This window comes from Felis catus, chromosome A1 (assembly GCF_018350175.1).
Source record: "Felis catus isolate Fca126 chromosome A1, F.catus_Fca126_mat1.0, whole genome shotgun sequence".
In the NCBI taxonomy this organism is placed as follows: Eukaryota; Metazoa; Chordata; class Mammalia; order Carnivora; family Felidae; genus Felis; species Felis catus.
The window spans coordinates 106,310,782-106,325,994 of NC_058368.1; the positions used below are offsets into that span (position 1 = coordinate 106,310,782).

The 15,213-nt window shown below is 36.9% G+C and overlaps 1 protein-coding gene across 1 annotated transcript in view; it reads left to right on the top strand.

The window, feature by feature from the left end:
* The window catches only part of SLC27A6 (solute carrier family 27 member 6), a 75,586-nt gene that overhangs the window by 54,979 nt on the left and 5,394 nt on the right, over nt 1-15,213 (top strand). The window contains exons 5-8 of the mRNA XM_003980733.5: nt 957-1,151; nt 9,436-9,526; nt 12,837-13,035; nt 14,657-14,754. Coding sequence (XP_003980782.1) covers nt 957-1,151; nt 9,436-9,526; nt 12,837-13,035; nt 14,657-14,754 — 583 coding nt within the window. The remainder of the gene's footprint in view (nt 1-956; nt 1,152-9,435; nt 9,527-12,836; nt 13,036-14,656; nt 14,755-15,213) is intronic.

Genomic DNA, 15,213 nt, shown 5'->3' on the forward strand with positions numbered 1-15,213 from the left:
TTTTCAGTTAGCATTTTTATTTCCTTCAGATAAATACACAGATGTGGAATTGTATGGGATCCTATGGGAGTTTTATTTTTAATTTTTGGAGAAATCTCCATTCCATTTTCCATAGTGGCTGTATCAATGCACATTCCCACCCACAGTACACAAATGTTTCCTTTTGTCTACATCCTCACTAATACCTGTTATTTCTTATCTTTTTAAAAAATTGCCATTCTAACAGGTATGAGGTTCTCATTTTTGGTCAGTGTATAATTCATGTTACTTAATGTGTTGTATTGTATTGAATGTAGAAGAAAATATAGTTCTGTTTTCTCTTTCAATTCTAAAATACAAATTAGAAGTAAAATATGAGAATATTATGCATTCAAAAATAATATTTACAAGTAGTTACCATAATATTTGCACTGTCATATATTATAGTGATTAGATGACCTCAGTTTATTGTTTCCCACCTGCTATGTGGTGGGTTTATATGACTACTGCAGTACATAGGTGAAATAGATGTTCTCAGTTCTCAGGAAGTGAATAAAATGAGAATTATAGTATTATAGTGGTATTCAACCTTTTGTTCCAAGTTATACAGATAGTAAGTAGTAGAGCGGAGAGGATAAACTCAGGTACATTTTATAATTCTTTTAAACTATTGCTTGTTTCCTGAAATAAGCTTTCTTCCTTACCTAATCTCTACCAAAATAAGGCTTTCATAATCTGGAATGTGGGAAGAGCTTTTACCAGATAGTAAAAGCTGTATTACTCTAGGCCAGTGTTAGTTTCCTTAGCTATTGGATGTGGTTCTGCAACAGAGTTAAGCATGATTTGTTTTTAACTTCCCTTCCATTATTGCATATGTGCACCCAACTTCTGGATATTTCCATTTAAGTCATAATAATGAGAGAAAGAGCTGAGAACTAGAACGAATCAATTACAAGTCAAATCTTTTCCTCTAACAGAGAGAAGGAGAAAAGGATCATCAAGTGCGTTTGGCAGTTGGAAACGGCCTACGGAGTGATGTATGGAGGGAATTTTTAGACAGATTTGGAAATATTAAGATGTGTGAGCTTTATGGAGCTACTGAAGGAAACATTTGTTTAATGAATCATTATGGGAAAATTGGATCCGTTGGGAGAACAAATTTCCTTCACAAAGTAAGTACGGTATTTTCTTTACAAAAGAAATATATTGAGATCTGCTTACTTCTCTTCTAGACTTTTTGTTTGTGAATTATGGTAAATATTATCACCTTTCTTTTTCCTTTTTTTTGAAGTTGAGAACCTCTATAAAGTCATGGCCTCTAGGTGAACATAGATTATGAAAATCTTAACCATCTCACATGTTTTCCTCTATAATGTAGGGATAATGATACCTAAGTCTTTTGTTCTGTTTTCAAATGTAACGATGTAATGTATAAACAGCAAGCAAAGTTTCTAATACATGTTAATTTGACTCTTTTCATTTTGCCTGAGTATTTTCAATGCAGGGTTTCTGCTTACCCTTCATTTTTATATCACTCAAAAATTATGTACAGGCTTCTACTGAATCACGATACTACTAAAAATCGTAAAAGCTGCCCCAAATCACTTATCTAGGAGTAAACAACTTCCTGCTGATTTCTCAGTAACAACTGTGGAAGACAAAAGATTGAACAGATGTCTTCAGCTGGTTTGGTGAAAGTAATTGTCAAAATAGAGTTTATAGTCATCGATACGTTTTAAGGAATAAAAGTGAAAGTAAAGAAAATAGTCTCTAAATTTATAAAGCAAAATGTATCTAAACTCAAGTGGAAATAAATAAGGCTGGAATCATAGTAGGATATTATATTATAGCTGTTTCAATGTTTGATAGAAGAAGCCAAAGAAAATCTGCAATGATACAGAATAATGCAATAAAGAAACTACTTGAGCTAATGAATATATATAGGACACTGCCTCTAAAAACTGCAGAATAGGGGCACCTGGGTGGCCCAGTCCATTGAGTGTCCAGCTCTTGGTCTCAGCTTAAGCCTTGATCTCAGGGTCATAAGTTCAAGCCCCACGTGGGGCTCTGCATGGGGCTCCATACAGGTTGTGGAGCCTACCAAATAATAATAATAATAATAATAATAAATACAAATAATTTGAAAAAAACTGCAGAACATCCAAGCCCTTATGTTTCAAGCCCTTATGAAACATTCACAAAGATTACTGGGCCACTTAGGGAATTCCAGCAAATCTCAGAGGGTTGAATATAGATGATGTTTCCAACAACATTTTAATTCAAGTGGAAATAAATGTTTTAAATGACAGCTAGTTCATCTCCCATATATTTGGAAATAAAACATCACTAAGTTTCCAGTGAGTCAACAAAAAAAATAATTGAAGTTAAAAAGTAATTTGAGCTGAATCAAGATGAAAGCATTATATTTCACAATTTTTGGACTCACATAAGAATGGTTGAAAATTTGTGAGCTAAATATCCATTTCTGGGGGTTAATTAAAATGCAACTGAGGGGCACCTGGGCGGCTCAGTTAAGCATCTGACTTCAGCTCAGGTCATGATCTCATGGCTTGTAAGTTCTGTGCTGACAGCTCAGAGCCTGCTTCGGATTCTGTGTGTCCCTCTCTCTCTGCCTCTCCCCTGCTCACAGTCTTTCTCTCTCTCGAAAATAAATAAACACTTAAAAAGTGTTTTTTAAATACATAAAAAGCAACTGAAATAAACCTAAAGAAAATAAAAAGAAATAAGTAGTCACGAACATAAATTAAAGAAATATAAAATAAACAGTGAGGAGCATCAAAAGAGATAAGCATATAATTTTTAAAAAGCAGAGAAATAGATTCAAAGCTGATAGAAATTGCTCTGATGTTTGTAACCTTGAGAAGATACAAACTATTTTTATGATGTGCTCTTTGGGATTTTGAGGGTCTTATTGACATCACAGACATGCATGTACATTCTGAAAAGTAATTTTGGGAAAATAAGTGCTGACAACTACCGAGGTTTACAACTCCTTCCAGTTAATTTTCTCAACTCATTGCAATGGTTCCATTAAAAATTTGGTATTCATGTTAAAGCTCTTTAGTGAAGCTGAGTCATTGCAAAGTAATCATCCAACAAGAGCACAATGAAGAAGATTTGTATTTTACATTACTGGCTTGACTTCATTATAATTTTATAATGTCTTAAATTCCCTGTCAGACTGTAATACTGTCAATAAAGCAAGAAGGCATGGTTGTCTCCAACTGATTTGGAAAACTTCTGATTTTAAACTTAGGCTCGGTTATGTTTTCAGTTTGGAAATGAAAAACATGGTACCTCATATCATATGAATTCTACCTTATCTTTTCTCACTTCATTTACATATGAGTTTGTTACAGAGCAGGGAAGCTGAAAAATTTGGACCAATAATTGCTTCATGATCGTGTGGGGAGATTTGATAAGTCTGTCTCTCACAAATTTAAACTTCATGGAGGCCTCCTCTCCACTTACTGTCTCAGAAACAAATCAGCCTCCAAAGATGGGATATTAACAGAGAAGGAAAAAGAAGAGGCATCAACACAGAGCTCCTGTGACCCAAGTGTCCTTCTTGTGTGTCACATTTACCATTTAAACACACACAGCTGATGGGCTCTGTGTGCCATTTGTGCCCTCAGAGCAAACACTATATTTTGTGACAGTGCCTTTGATGGACGAACCTGCATTTGATAACAGCAACAGACTGGCTTTTCCTTATCCCTACACCCAGGGATAACATAATTGGGAAGGAACAAACACAAAATCCCTAGAGAAAATAAAACTTGAAAAAAGAGAAAAGATAAATTTTAATAAAAGGTAGCTGAAAAAATAATATGGATGCACAGAAAATAATAAGCCCTCCGAAATGACCAGGGAATGTTTCCCTTAATTCGCCTTAATTTCAAAAATTGCAATGATAATCTCTTTAAAAATAAGAGCTCAGGGGTGCCTGGGTGGCTCAGTCTGTTGGGCGTCTGACTTCAGCTCGGGTCATGGTCTCAGGGCTCGTGAGTTTGAGCCCTGCGTTGGACTCTGTGCTGACGGTCTGGAGACTCAGGGTCTGGAGACTGCTTTGGATGCTGTGTCCCCCCTCCCCTCTCTCTCTCTCTCTCTCTGCCCCTCCCCTGCTCATGCTCTCTGTCTCCTTCAAAAATAAATAAACATTAAAAAAAATTAAAAAATAAATAAATAAAAATAAGAGCTCAAAAGAGAGGAAAGTTCCAGGGAAATGTCAATCAACAAAAGGAGTTGGAAAGTAGATAGAGTCAGCTCAAAGAAAAAAAAATAAAAGGGAAGATGAAAGTATTGCACAAATGAACACCACTTTATAGGCTGTAACATTGTTAGGGAGCGAGATAGATGGGATTAAGGCATCACACGAACACAATAAAAAGAATAAGCAAATAGGAATACAAAATAAATTAGAAAGATTTTGGAAACATAGACAGTTATCTGACATGTGCTAATTGGTGTCCCTGCAGAAAAAGAAAAGTAAAGAGAAGACTCTTATTTGAAACCTAATAGAGGAAAACTTCCTTAAAGACTTGAATCTTTAGCAAAAGAGCACATTGCGTTCCAGGAACAAATAACTTAACGCAGGATGATCATCAGAAAAATATATGCTGTTGAAATTACTGAACACGAATTAAAGATCTCTAAGGAGATGCTGAGGCAGAGAAAACAAAGGTTGTACAAACTGTAGGTTGAAGATGCGAAACAGCTCAGGCTTCTCTCAAAATGAGGACAAAACACTCAATGCCAGAAAGAAACAAAAAAACAAAGTAATGTATTCACCAAAGAATTTTACTTCTGACCCCATTGTTCTTTGAGTCTAAAGAGGTGTTCTCAAAAAGTTAAGAAATCAGAGACTATAACACCCATGTATTTACAGGAACGCGATACTTTAGCAAACTCACTTAGTGAAAATGTCCAGTCATCCTGAAGATAAAACAGAACTTAGAAATGAAGGAATCACCTTCAGTTAACAGGATTGATTGAATCCATTTAAATATAGAAGATTGAACAGCTCCAAATTATGTTTATAGATGGAATGGAAGTATAAATCCTGAAAATATAAAAATAATTATAGCACTAACAATGATGGGAATTGGGTGGGAGCAGAGGCCAAAACACAAGTGCTAATTCTTTCATCTTACATAGTAAGTCCATAAATACAGTGTAAATAAAAGGCTCCTTCACATGTCTTTAAACTTTTTTATTATCTTAAAAGTAGGCATTTTTTTAAGTTTATTTATTTTGAGAGAGAGAGAGAGAGACACAGAGAGAGAGACAGACAGAGACAGAGACAGACAGAGAGAGAGAGAGAGAGAGAGAGAGAGGAAGAGTGGGGGAGGGGCAGAGAGAGAGACTCCCAAGCAGGCTCCGTGCTGATAGCCCAGAGCCCAGTGCGAGGCTTGATCCCACAAACTATGAAATCATGACCTGAGCCAAAACCAAGAGTCAGTTGCTTAACCAACTGAGCCGCCCAGGTGCCCTAAAAGTAGGTGTTTTTTATGGACTAGGAAATTTAGCTAACTATGAAGTTAGGCAATAATCCATACAAGCCCTCCCTTACCTCTGACAGCACTTGTAGTTATGAAGTCCCTAAAGCCCCCTTTGGGTTCAATAATTCACTAAGTACTCACAAAACTCACAGAAAGCTGTTATGCATAATAATTACCATTTATTATATCTAAAGGATCTAAAGGATACAGATTAAAATCAGACGGAGGAAGAAGCAATGGGGCAGAATCAGCAGGGCACCAAATGCAAAGGCTTCTACTCCTTTCCTGTGGAGACAGGATGGCATTACTCTCCTGGAATTGAGAGGTGACAATGTACATGGAGTATTGCCAGCTAGGGAAACTCACCAGCCTTGACGTCCACAGTTAAATGTAGTTGGCTGCTTCTGGGGCTAACCTCCATCTCCAATCCCTCAAGAGGTCAAGCTAGGGGACCCAAGGCCCCGCCCCTACATCACATTATCAATGTGTTTCAGACACTAAATCTAACTCGTATTGTCACTATCCACATGCCGAACAGCCTGAGGCTAACAAACATACAGTTGGCCATGGCATTGGAGGGGCATAGAGATTATCTGCCAGAAGCTGAGAGTGAAAGCCAGACCTCCGGTTAACTTCTGCGGTTAAGGTTAAATTCTTTACCTCACAGGGACTGATATCTTTTACACTAAAGAAACACTGTAATTTAACTTGAGCTCCATTTTCATTGGCTAAACTCAAGGAAATTTAAATTGGTTTCACTTCCTAAAATGGTATGGTTTCATTTGTCAGAGAGTATATTTTATTAATCAGTTTCCTACCTTTCTATCAATTTAAACACATTTGTAATGATGCTCATCAAATGAACTCCTTTATACAGTCTATTAAAATTTTTCAGTATGCCTCACCCTGTGAACCCAATGAACACAGTGGACATAGATTCCTGTTGATGTGCAGGTTATATTCTATTGGGGAAGGCAGAAAACAAACAAGATAAACATAACCGATTAACAGAGGCAGTGAGTTTTGTATTTCCTTTCCAGCTTCTAAATGTACAGATGTGAATAGACAAAAGCATGCAGACATGTATGGGAACTCTGAGGCACTGTCTACAGCCCCCAGGTGTGTGCTTCACAGTGCTGGGGATCCGTTTACCTAGTCTGTTATGAATGTGATCCCGTGCAGCTCTGCCCTTGACACGCATACCTATACCTGTGTGTGCGCATATACAATCAGGGGATATTAAAGTGGGGATGTGGGGTGCCTGGGTGGCTCAGTCAGTTAAGCGCCTGCCTTCAGCTCGGGTCATGATCTTGCAGTTCGTGAGTTCCAGCCCCACATTGGGCTTTGCGCTGACAGTGCAGAGCCTGCTTGGGATTCTCTCTTCCTCTCTCTCTGCTCCTCCCCCGCTGTTCTTTCTCTCTCTCTCTCTCTCTCTCTCTCTCTGAGTGAATAAATAAAATAAACTTAAAATTTTTTTTTAAAAGGTGGGGATTTATTTACTTTTATTTGTGTTATTATAACACAGCCATTTTTGTAATCGTGTGGAATCTCAAAGGCAAGAAAAAAATAGAAATCCCTCTAGCTGAAACTTAATACTCAGACCCAGACCATCTCAAGATGCTGCGATATATTTAAATTTCATTCGTATGATAAAATTACCCAATTTGTGACCTGCAAGTCCCCTGTATGTGACAACAGGCACAGTGGTTTGGTGTAGAATGAATCGCATCCATGAATGCGGTTGACCAATTAATCTGAAAGAAACAACACTAATGCTGATATCATCAGCTCCTGAGCAACGTTTTCAAACTATAAAACATGTTAAAGGAGATTGGTAATGAACAAGGGCGCTGTTCCTGTTTGATCAAAATGATAAATGCAGTTCCGGAACTTCTGGAATCTCTCCTTTTACCAGTCATTAGGCAAGTGGCCAGAAAGCTGTTATCCCAATTACAGACGAAGACCAACAAGATGCAAGCTTGCCTTTTAATAAAGAATCTTTATGTCTAGAATTACAATATATTTTGTTTTGCCTCCTCTCTCATTGACCCACATCTTAAAATGGGATAATATTAATTAAATTATCCCATTAAATTAAATGCTGTTCTTAAGCTTGTAGCAGTGTCTGACATGCAGTAGGCACTCAATCAACATGAGTTGGTGTCAGTTATATTCATCACAAGTAATGAATTGTGATTCTAATTACATGTGGATTTTACTGACATTAAAAATAGGGGTGCCTGGGTGGCTCAGTCAGTTAAGCTTCCGGCTCCTGACTTTGGCTTAGATCATGACCTCATGGTGTCATGAGTTTGAGCCCTACATCAGGTTCTATGCTGGCAGCACAGAGCCTGCTTGGGATTCTCTCTCTCTCCCTCTCTCTCTGCCTCTCCCCAGCTCGTGTGCTTTATTTCTCACTCTCTCAAAATAAATAAATAAACTTAAAAAACAAAAACAAATGTTTGTGTCTAGTCTTCAATGATAAATAATACATTTATCTCGGGGTGCCTGAGTGCCTCAGTCCGTTAAGCATTCAACTTTGGCTCTGGTCATGATCTCATGGTTTATGAGTTTGAGCCCTGTGTCAGCCTCTGTGCTGACAGCTCAGAGCTGGAGCCTGCTTTGGCTTCTGTGTGTGTCTCTCTCTGTCCCTCCCCTGCTTGTGTGTGTGTATTCTCTCTCTCTGAAAAGTAAATAAACATTAAAAAAATTTTTTTGTAAATAATACATTTACCTCACTAATTTTATTAATCTTTTCCCACTTACTTGTTCTATATTTGTTCATTTTGTTTCTCCTCCTCTTGGTCTCTGTCTTCTCTGTGTCCTTATTATTTTTTCTTACCTCCTTTTATTATCTCCATCTTAGCTTACCATTTTCTAGTTCCCTTAATAAGATTGTTTAATGGATCAGGAAAACCTCAGTTTCCTTATATATAAAATAAATGAGTTGGATTGAACCACTCTACAGTTTTCTCCCAGGGTCACACGTTAGTGGATTGTGAATCCGCATGGCATGGTAACATGGACGTTACAAGAGCAGAGTAGCTGAAAATATTTGGGGACAAAGAGAGATGTCCAATTAGCTTGCTTCCCAATCTGGTGAGTGTGTTCTACCAATTTACCATCTCATAGCACATGAGTGCACAGAGGTACCAAGTTAGTTTAGGGACATTAAGGTGAAAGGCCTAGGGAAAAAGTTCAAAGTCCATGTCAAACAAGTATTTTTTATGCATCTGATCCCTCCCTTTTCAAGGGATTGTAAATTTAAAGTAGACAACAAAATCCTTGCATTCACATAGTTGACATTTTAGTTCTATTAAAACTTTTATTTCGGGGCGCCTGGGTGGCGCAGTCGGTTAAGCGTCCGACTTCAGCTAGGTCACGATCTCACGGTCCGGGAGTTTGAGCCCCGCATCAGGCTCTGGGCTGATGGCTCGGAGCCTGGAGCCTGTTTCCGATTCTGTGTCTCCCTCTCTCTCTGCCCCTCCCCCGTTCATGCTCTGTCTCTCTCTGTCCCAAAAATAAATAAACGTTGAAAAAAAAAATTAAAAAAAAAAAACTTTTATTTCAAAGGCTGTTTCTGAATGATTTCTGAAGGAGAAGGCAAGAAGTGTTCCTCTTACCTGGAGTTAGTAGAATATGTAATTGAGGAATAAAGAATAAAATTAACATTTTCCTAAGATAATGTACAACATAAAATGAAATTGAAGTAAATACCAGTATACAAGTGCTATTTACTATTGCCTTCAGTTTTGAGTTTCAAATACATAGTTAATTTTTTATCAGTAAAGATGACTTATAGTAATAAATCTACATTCTCATTCTTTATTTCAACTGACAGAACAAAAAGTCCATAACCGGTAGATGTCACTGCACAAATGAATATTTTGTTGTTGTTTTTGTCTTTATTGTGTGTTTAATTTTGTTTTGGCAGCTTTTATTCACTTTTGACTTGATAAAGTATGATGTTCAGAAAGATGAACCCATTAGAAATGAACAGGGCTGGTGTACTCCTGTGAAAAAAGGTAAGATTCTTGTGTTTGACCACGTCCCCTCAGGCAATGTTTCTGAGTTTCTGTTTAATTACTACTGAATTTAGAATGAATGGCTTTTACTAATATGTGATGAGACTTGTTTGGAATTTCAGTGCAGGGAGAAGAGTTTAATTATTAGATGTTAGGGATCCCAGATGGGTCACTCAGTAAGATATTGAAATTTAGAACACATTACTATTGCGCTCATATTTCCTTTTTTAAAAAATGTTTATTTTGAGAGAAAGAGAGAGAGCAAGCAGAGGAGTGGCAGAGAGAGAAGGAGAGAGAGTGGAGCCTGACAAAGGGCTCAGTCTTACTACTGTGAGATCATGACCTAAGCTGAAATCAAGAGTTGGATGCTTAACCAATTGAGCCATGCAGGCACTCCTGGGCTTATATTTTTCTCAGTCCACCATGTCTAGCTGTAATAGTGGCACTAATGTCCCATATGACTAAGATATAATATGAAAAACAATGCCCTAGTTATCATTCTAGGTATCATGGAAAGTCAGGCAGACTTCGATTTAAATGTGGGCTCTCATGCTTAGAAACTGTCCAACTCTGGGCAGGCCACTCAGGCTGAGATTATTTTCTTCATATGTAGAGTAGAGGTGACAATATTTATTTATGAGGTTATTGTTCACAATTACATGAGATGATAGATGTAGAACCCTACTGAGAGCCTGGCATGTGGCTTGCTACCTCCCCACTTCTCTTCTCCCTCTCGCTTCCCTCCTCCCCCAAGGAGGACTTTATGATGATTTTTGGTTAGACATGTTAATAAAAGCAAGTGCCCCAATTAACTTGCTACTGCATATAATCAGTCTAGGAATTTAAATGTAGATATGTGCATTTGGAGTTGTTTAGACATTCAGTCTGAATAAATCAGGCCAAAATTACTTTTTGCCGCCTCAGAATATGCTTGGACTACATTTCAGAGATGATTTCATTTAAATTGTTACTTTACTTCAAATGTGGAGATAAAGGTTGCAAGCCTGGTCGGTTGGTTTGTTCTGGTAGCTGAAAGCTTAGGAAGAATATAAGCATTATCTATTAAAACACAAATTTCCTTCTCCTCTGAATTTCAAGCCTAAGGGCATCTATAAAATATCTTTCCCTAATGCAACTCTATAAGTTGTGTCCAAGAAAAAAAGCCATTTCTAAACTCTACACACACTTAACTAGTGTGTTTTGTTTTATTTTATTTATTTATTTTACAATTTTATTTGTTTAAGTAATCTCTATACCCAACCTGGGACTCAAACTCACAACCTCAAGATTATGAGTCACACGCTCTACCGACCAAGCCAGCCAAGCACTCCTGGTGTATTTTACTTATTACAATTACAATCATATCCGACATTGGAACTTGAATCCCAGAACTGCTTATGTAAACTCAGGGTTTTTTAAAAAGCAGATTGTCCCCAAACATCTGCTTTAGTGTTTTGCAATTCTCATTATGAATTACTCAGTATTTTTTTCTATTAATGGTATTTTGCCTTGCATACATTTGCCTAGAACAGATAGAAGAAACACTATGATCTTTTTAAGCATTTGTAATAATTAATTGTCAGGGAAGAAACTATAAGCCTGTGTCTCGAAGAAAAAAAGAAGAACATAAATTCTAAGGGAAATAAGAGAAGCTTGGAAATTTCTGAAATAGAGGATATGTAGACTGAAGGAATATGTGACGGAAGACAGGCTTAGAAGTCAGATGAACCTGGTTAAAAAAAACCATCTCCAACATTTGGCAAATATGTGACACTGGGCAAGTTACTTTCTCTTTCTTGGTTTCTTCACCTCTAAAATGGAGATAATATGAGGGCTTGTGTTATAGGTTTGTGGTGAGACTCAAATGGGATACATAAAATAAAGTGCTCAGAATATCGACTGGTACCCAGAAAATGCTCAGAAAGTGTAGCAATGGCCATGATGATGATGACAACGATGATGATGGAGATGTCAGTGATGACAGTGACAACCAGGAGCCTTTTCTGTAGTAGAGCAGGCATGGCTTTGCCACTGGTGTATATCTTTGGAAGCCAGGATGTCCAGAATGAGTGGAAGCAATGAGAGTTGAATAGAGAATGTTAAAATGATACAAATCACTCTACAATGTGCTGGAATTAACCCCATCTAATCAATCATGTGGATGTTGCCTCTCTTCACAGGAAGTCAACAATGGCCTTAGAATGTTCTGGGACAGGGGTGCCTAGCTAGGTGGCTCAGTCTGTTAAGCGTCTAACTTCGGCTCAGGTCATGATCTCATGTCTCAGGTCATGCTCTCACATCTCAACTCATGATCTCACGGTTCGTGAGTTTGAGCCCTGCATCGGGCTCTCTGCTCTCGACACAGAGCCCGCTTTGGATCCTGTTTCCCTCTCTCTGCCCCTTCCCTGCTCTTTCTCTGAAAAACTAAATAGACATTTAAAAAAATTTTTTTTCAGGCAGTGATTGCTGCTTCCCTTTGTCTTCTATCATTCTCATAGAAGTAGTTTTTTACCGCGCAGCTTGCTGGGCAAAATCCTGATCAATTTGAGTAAATCTGATCGAAAAATTTTTTCAGATAATGTTTCTAAGTAATACTAATAACTTTTATGCCTTGTCTCTTGCCCATTGAAGATTTCCAGACAACATCCCATAAGAATAAAACATTTTCTTAAACTTATAATAACTTCTAGACCAGAGATAGTAGTGAACAGAAACCTTGCTGCAGAATCCTAGACTTACATTTGAGTTCTGGGTCCATTCCTGTTCATCTGTTGGTCTTTGGTAATTTACTTCACCCTTCTGGGCCATTTCTTCCCTGTGAAATAGGAATTTTAATGATCAATTTCAAAGGATTTCTGTGAGGAATAAACAAGCTAGCATTTGCAAGGGGCTCATGGGGCTTGCTACATAGTAAATGCTCAATAAACATTGCTACAGTCATAATGTTATTAACATTATTATTGTGGTTATTTATAGGGTTGTCATTATTCTTAGTGTTAAAATCTAGTTAACATAAAAGAAAAGTAGCCTTTGGTCATCCATGCAGGATGTAAAATAAATTTAATATGGTTTTGTTGACATTCGCTTTCCTTTTTTGTTAGTTTTTCCAAAGTAATTTGTGTCTGTGGCAGTCTGTGAAAGGATATGCTGGATGCAGACACCCAGAGTGCCTGAGGTCAAACATAATAAAAATAAGTTCAGAGGAAGATCGGCAACCCTGGTTGTGTTGGTCAGATACCATTTAAGTACGTGCATGATATGTGTAATAATCGTTTTAATCCAATCACTGAAAAATGCTTTTCTCTCCCAGGAGAACCTGGACTTCTCATTTCTCGAGTGACTGAGAATAATCCCTTTTTTGGTTATGCTGGGAATAAGAAGCACACAGAAAAGAAACTGCTTTGTGATGTTTTTAAGAAGGGAGATGTTTACTTTAACACAGGAGATTTAATGGTCCAAGATCAGGAGAATTTCCTTTATTTTTGGGACCGTATTGGAGACACTTTCAGGTATGAAATAACATCGGTTGCACTGCTGGTTCTGTGACTGTGAACCGTGCTCTAAGCAAGGCTCTATGGAAACATTCTAGACGCCCTGGTCTTTACCTTCAGGGCAGACAGAGCGCTTTTTATCTCAATAATGTCTCCTCATTTAAAAATTCATGGACCATCTGTTGTTAGATTGAAACATAAGTTAAATCTTGATGTCAATTTTTATCATTACTTTAATGAATCAGTGTGGTCAAAATCAGTGAGCTCCTTTCGTTAGAATATAAAATAGACAGGGGCGCCTGGGTGGCTCAGTCGGTTGAGCGTCCGACTTCGGCTCACTTCATGATCTCACAGCTTGTCGAGCTGTCACGTCCGGCTCTGTGCTGACAGCTCGGAGCCTGGAGCCTGCTGCGGATTCTGTGTCTTCCTCTCTTTCTGCCCCTAACCCACTCACGTTCTATCTCTGTTTCTCTCAAAAATAAATAAACGTTAGACATTTTAGACATATTTAGACATTCATATATGTATAAAATATAATATATATAATATATAAAAATATATAATATATAAATATTTAATATATAAATAAATAAAAATATATTTATATTTATAGGTAAATAAATTTATATATTTATATAATATATATATAAATAAAAATATATTTATATTTATAAATAAATAAATTTATATATTTATATAATATATATATTTAAAATAAATAAATATAAATAAAATATATAAATGTAAATATATAAATATATAAGATATATAAAAACATATGTTTATATAATATATATAAAATATTATATATATGTGTGTGTGTGTGTGTGTATCTCCTCTGAACTTATTTTTATTATATTTGACCTCATCCACTCTGGGTGTTTAAATGGCAGGGTTGAAACAGAAGCCAATCTGGTCAAATATGGTCTAATTCTTGACCTAATGATAAAAATGGTGAAACAGCCAAATTTATCTTTTTTACATTCCTTTCTTAATTCCTTAAGATTATTTTGGGCTTATGAAATTATTAGTCATGGTCTATGACTATAGAACAGTGAAGAACATACAGGAGACATTCAAAAACATGTTTGAATGAATAAATGAGTCATACTTCTTACTTCCTCACCTTCTGGTACCATGTTATGTGCTCACCCTACGTAAAATTATTTTAACTGAAATAGAATATTCATTGGCATTCAGGGAACCAAAGGGGTTAATCCCTAGAAGTTGAAGGGGGTCGGTACATGGAGAGACCACTATAGCTTTCCTTTCATTTTTTTCTATCTCTGTCATTGGAGACAGGGAATGTTTTGTACTGAACTGTTAATACATCTCATAAATAAAGAGGGATTTATCATTCTTTTCCTTTTATGACATATTACCAAAAAACACTTTTCAGTAACCAGTTTATACCAATGAAACACAGATAAAGTAATTTTCACTAAAACACTGATTCTGGTTTTGTTGACTTGTCAACAGTGTGCTCCCTTACAAATGCCTTCCGTTCGTTCTGAAATCTGCCATTGTGTTCAGTTACTAGGTACTGGCACGGAGCCACGTACAAGGCACTAAAACTAAAACTGGGTACCTACTTCTTCAAATATAGGTGTATTAATCAGAACTTCTTTCTTTCATTTAGGTGGAAAGGAGAAAATGTTGCAACCACAGAGGTTGCTGATGTTATTGGAATGTTGGATTTCATACAGGAAACAAACGTGTATGGGGTGGTGGTGCCAGGTATGAATATAATTCAGGTTTGGGAAGAATTCTCCGAATAGAATGTGCCACATTTCTTCACTTCTGCAATGACTTACTAATGCCACATTTCATTTTTTTTATCAATTAAAATAAGTAGCTTAGTCTTGTCTTGGCAAGTGACTCTAGACCAGGCTAACAAATTTCATGGTCCCATCAGGTACCAACTTAATTTTAATGTATGTGTGTATTTTTAGGTAAAACTTGGAAACTGTGGTCAGTGACTCACTGCTCGAAAATAGTTATAGCTCTTCCATAGTTTATTATTGTTCTCTTTATGACTAGAGTTTATACATGCTACTAAACGTGGACATGTTCTAGTTTAAATGTTTTATGACACTGACTTGTAGCTAAGTTGAGTCTTCTTCAAAAATAATTTTAAAGTCTGTTTGGCCTCATTTATCTTTGAAAGTATGCAGAAGAGGATTTCTCATGATGGCG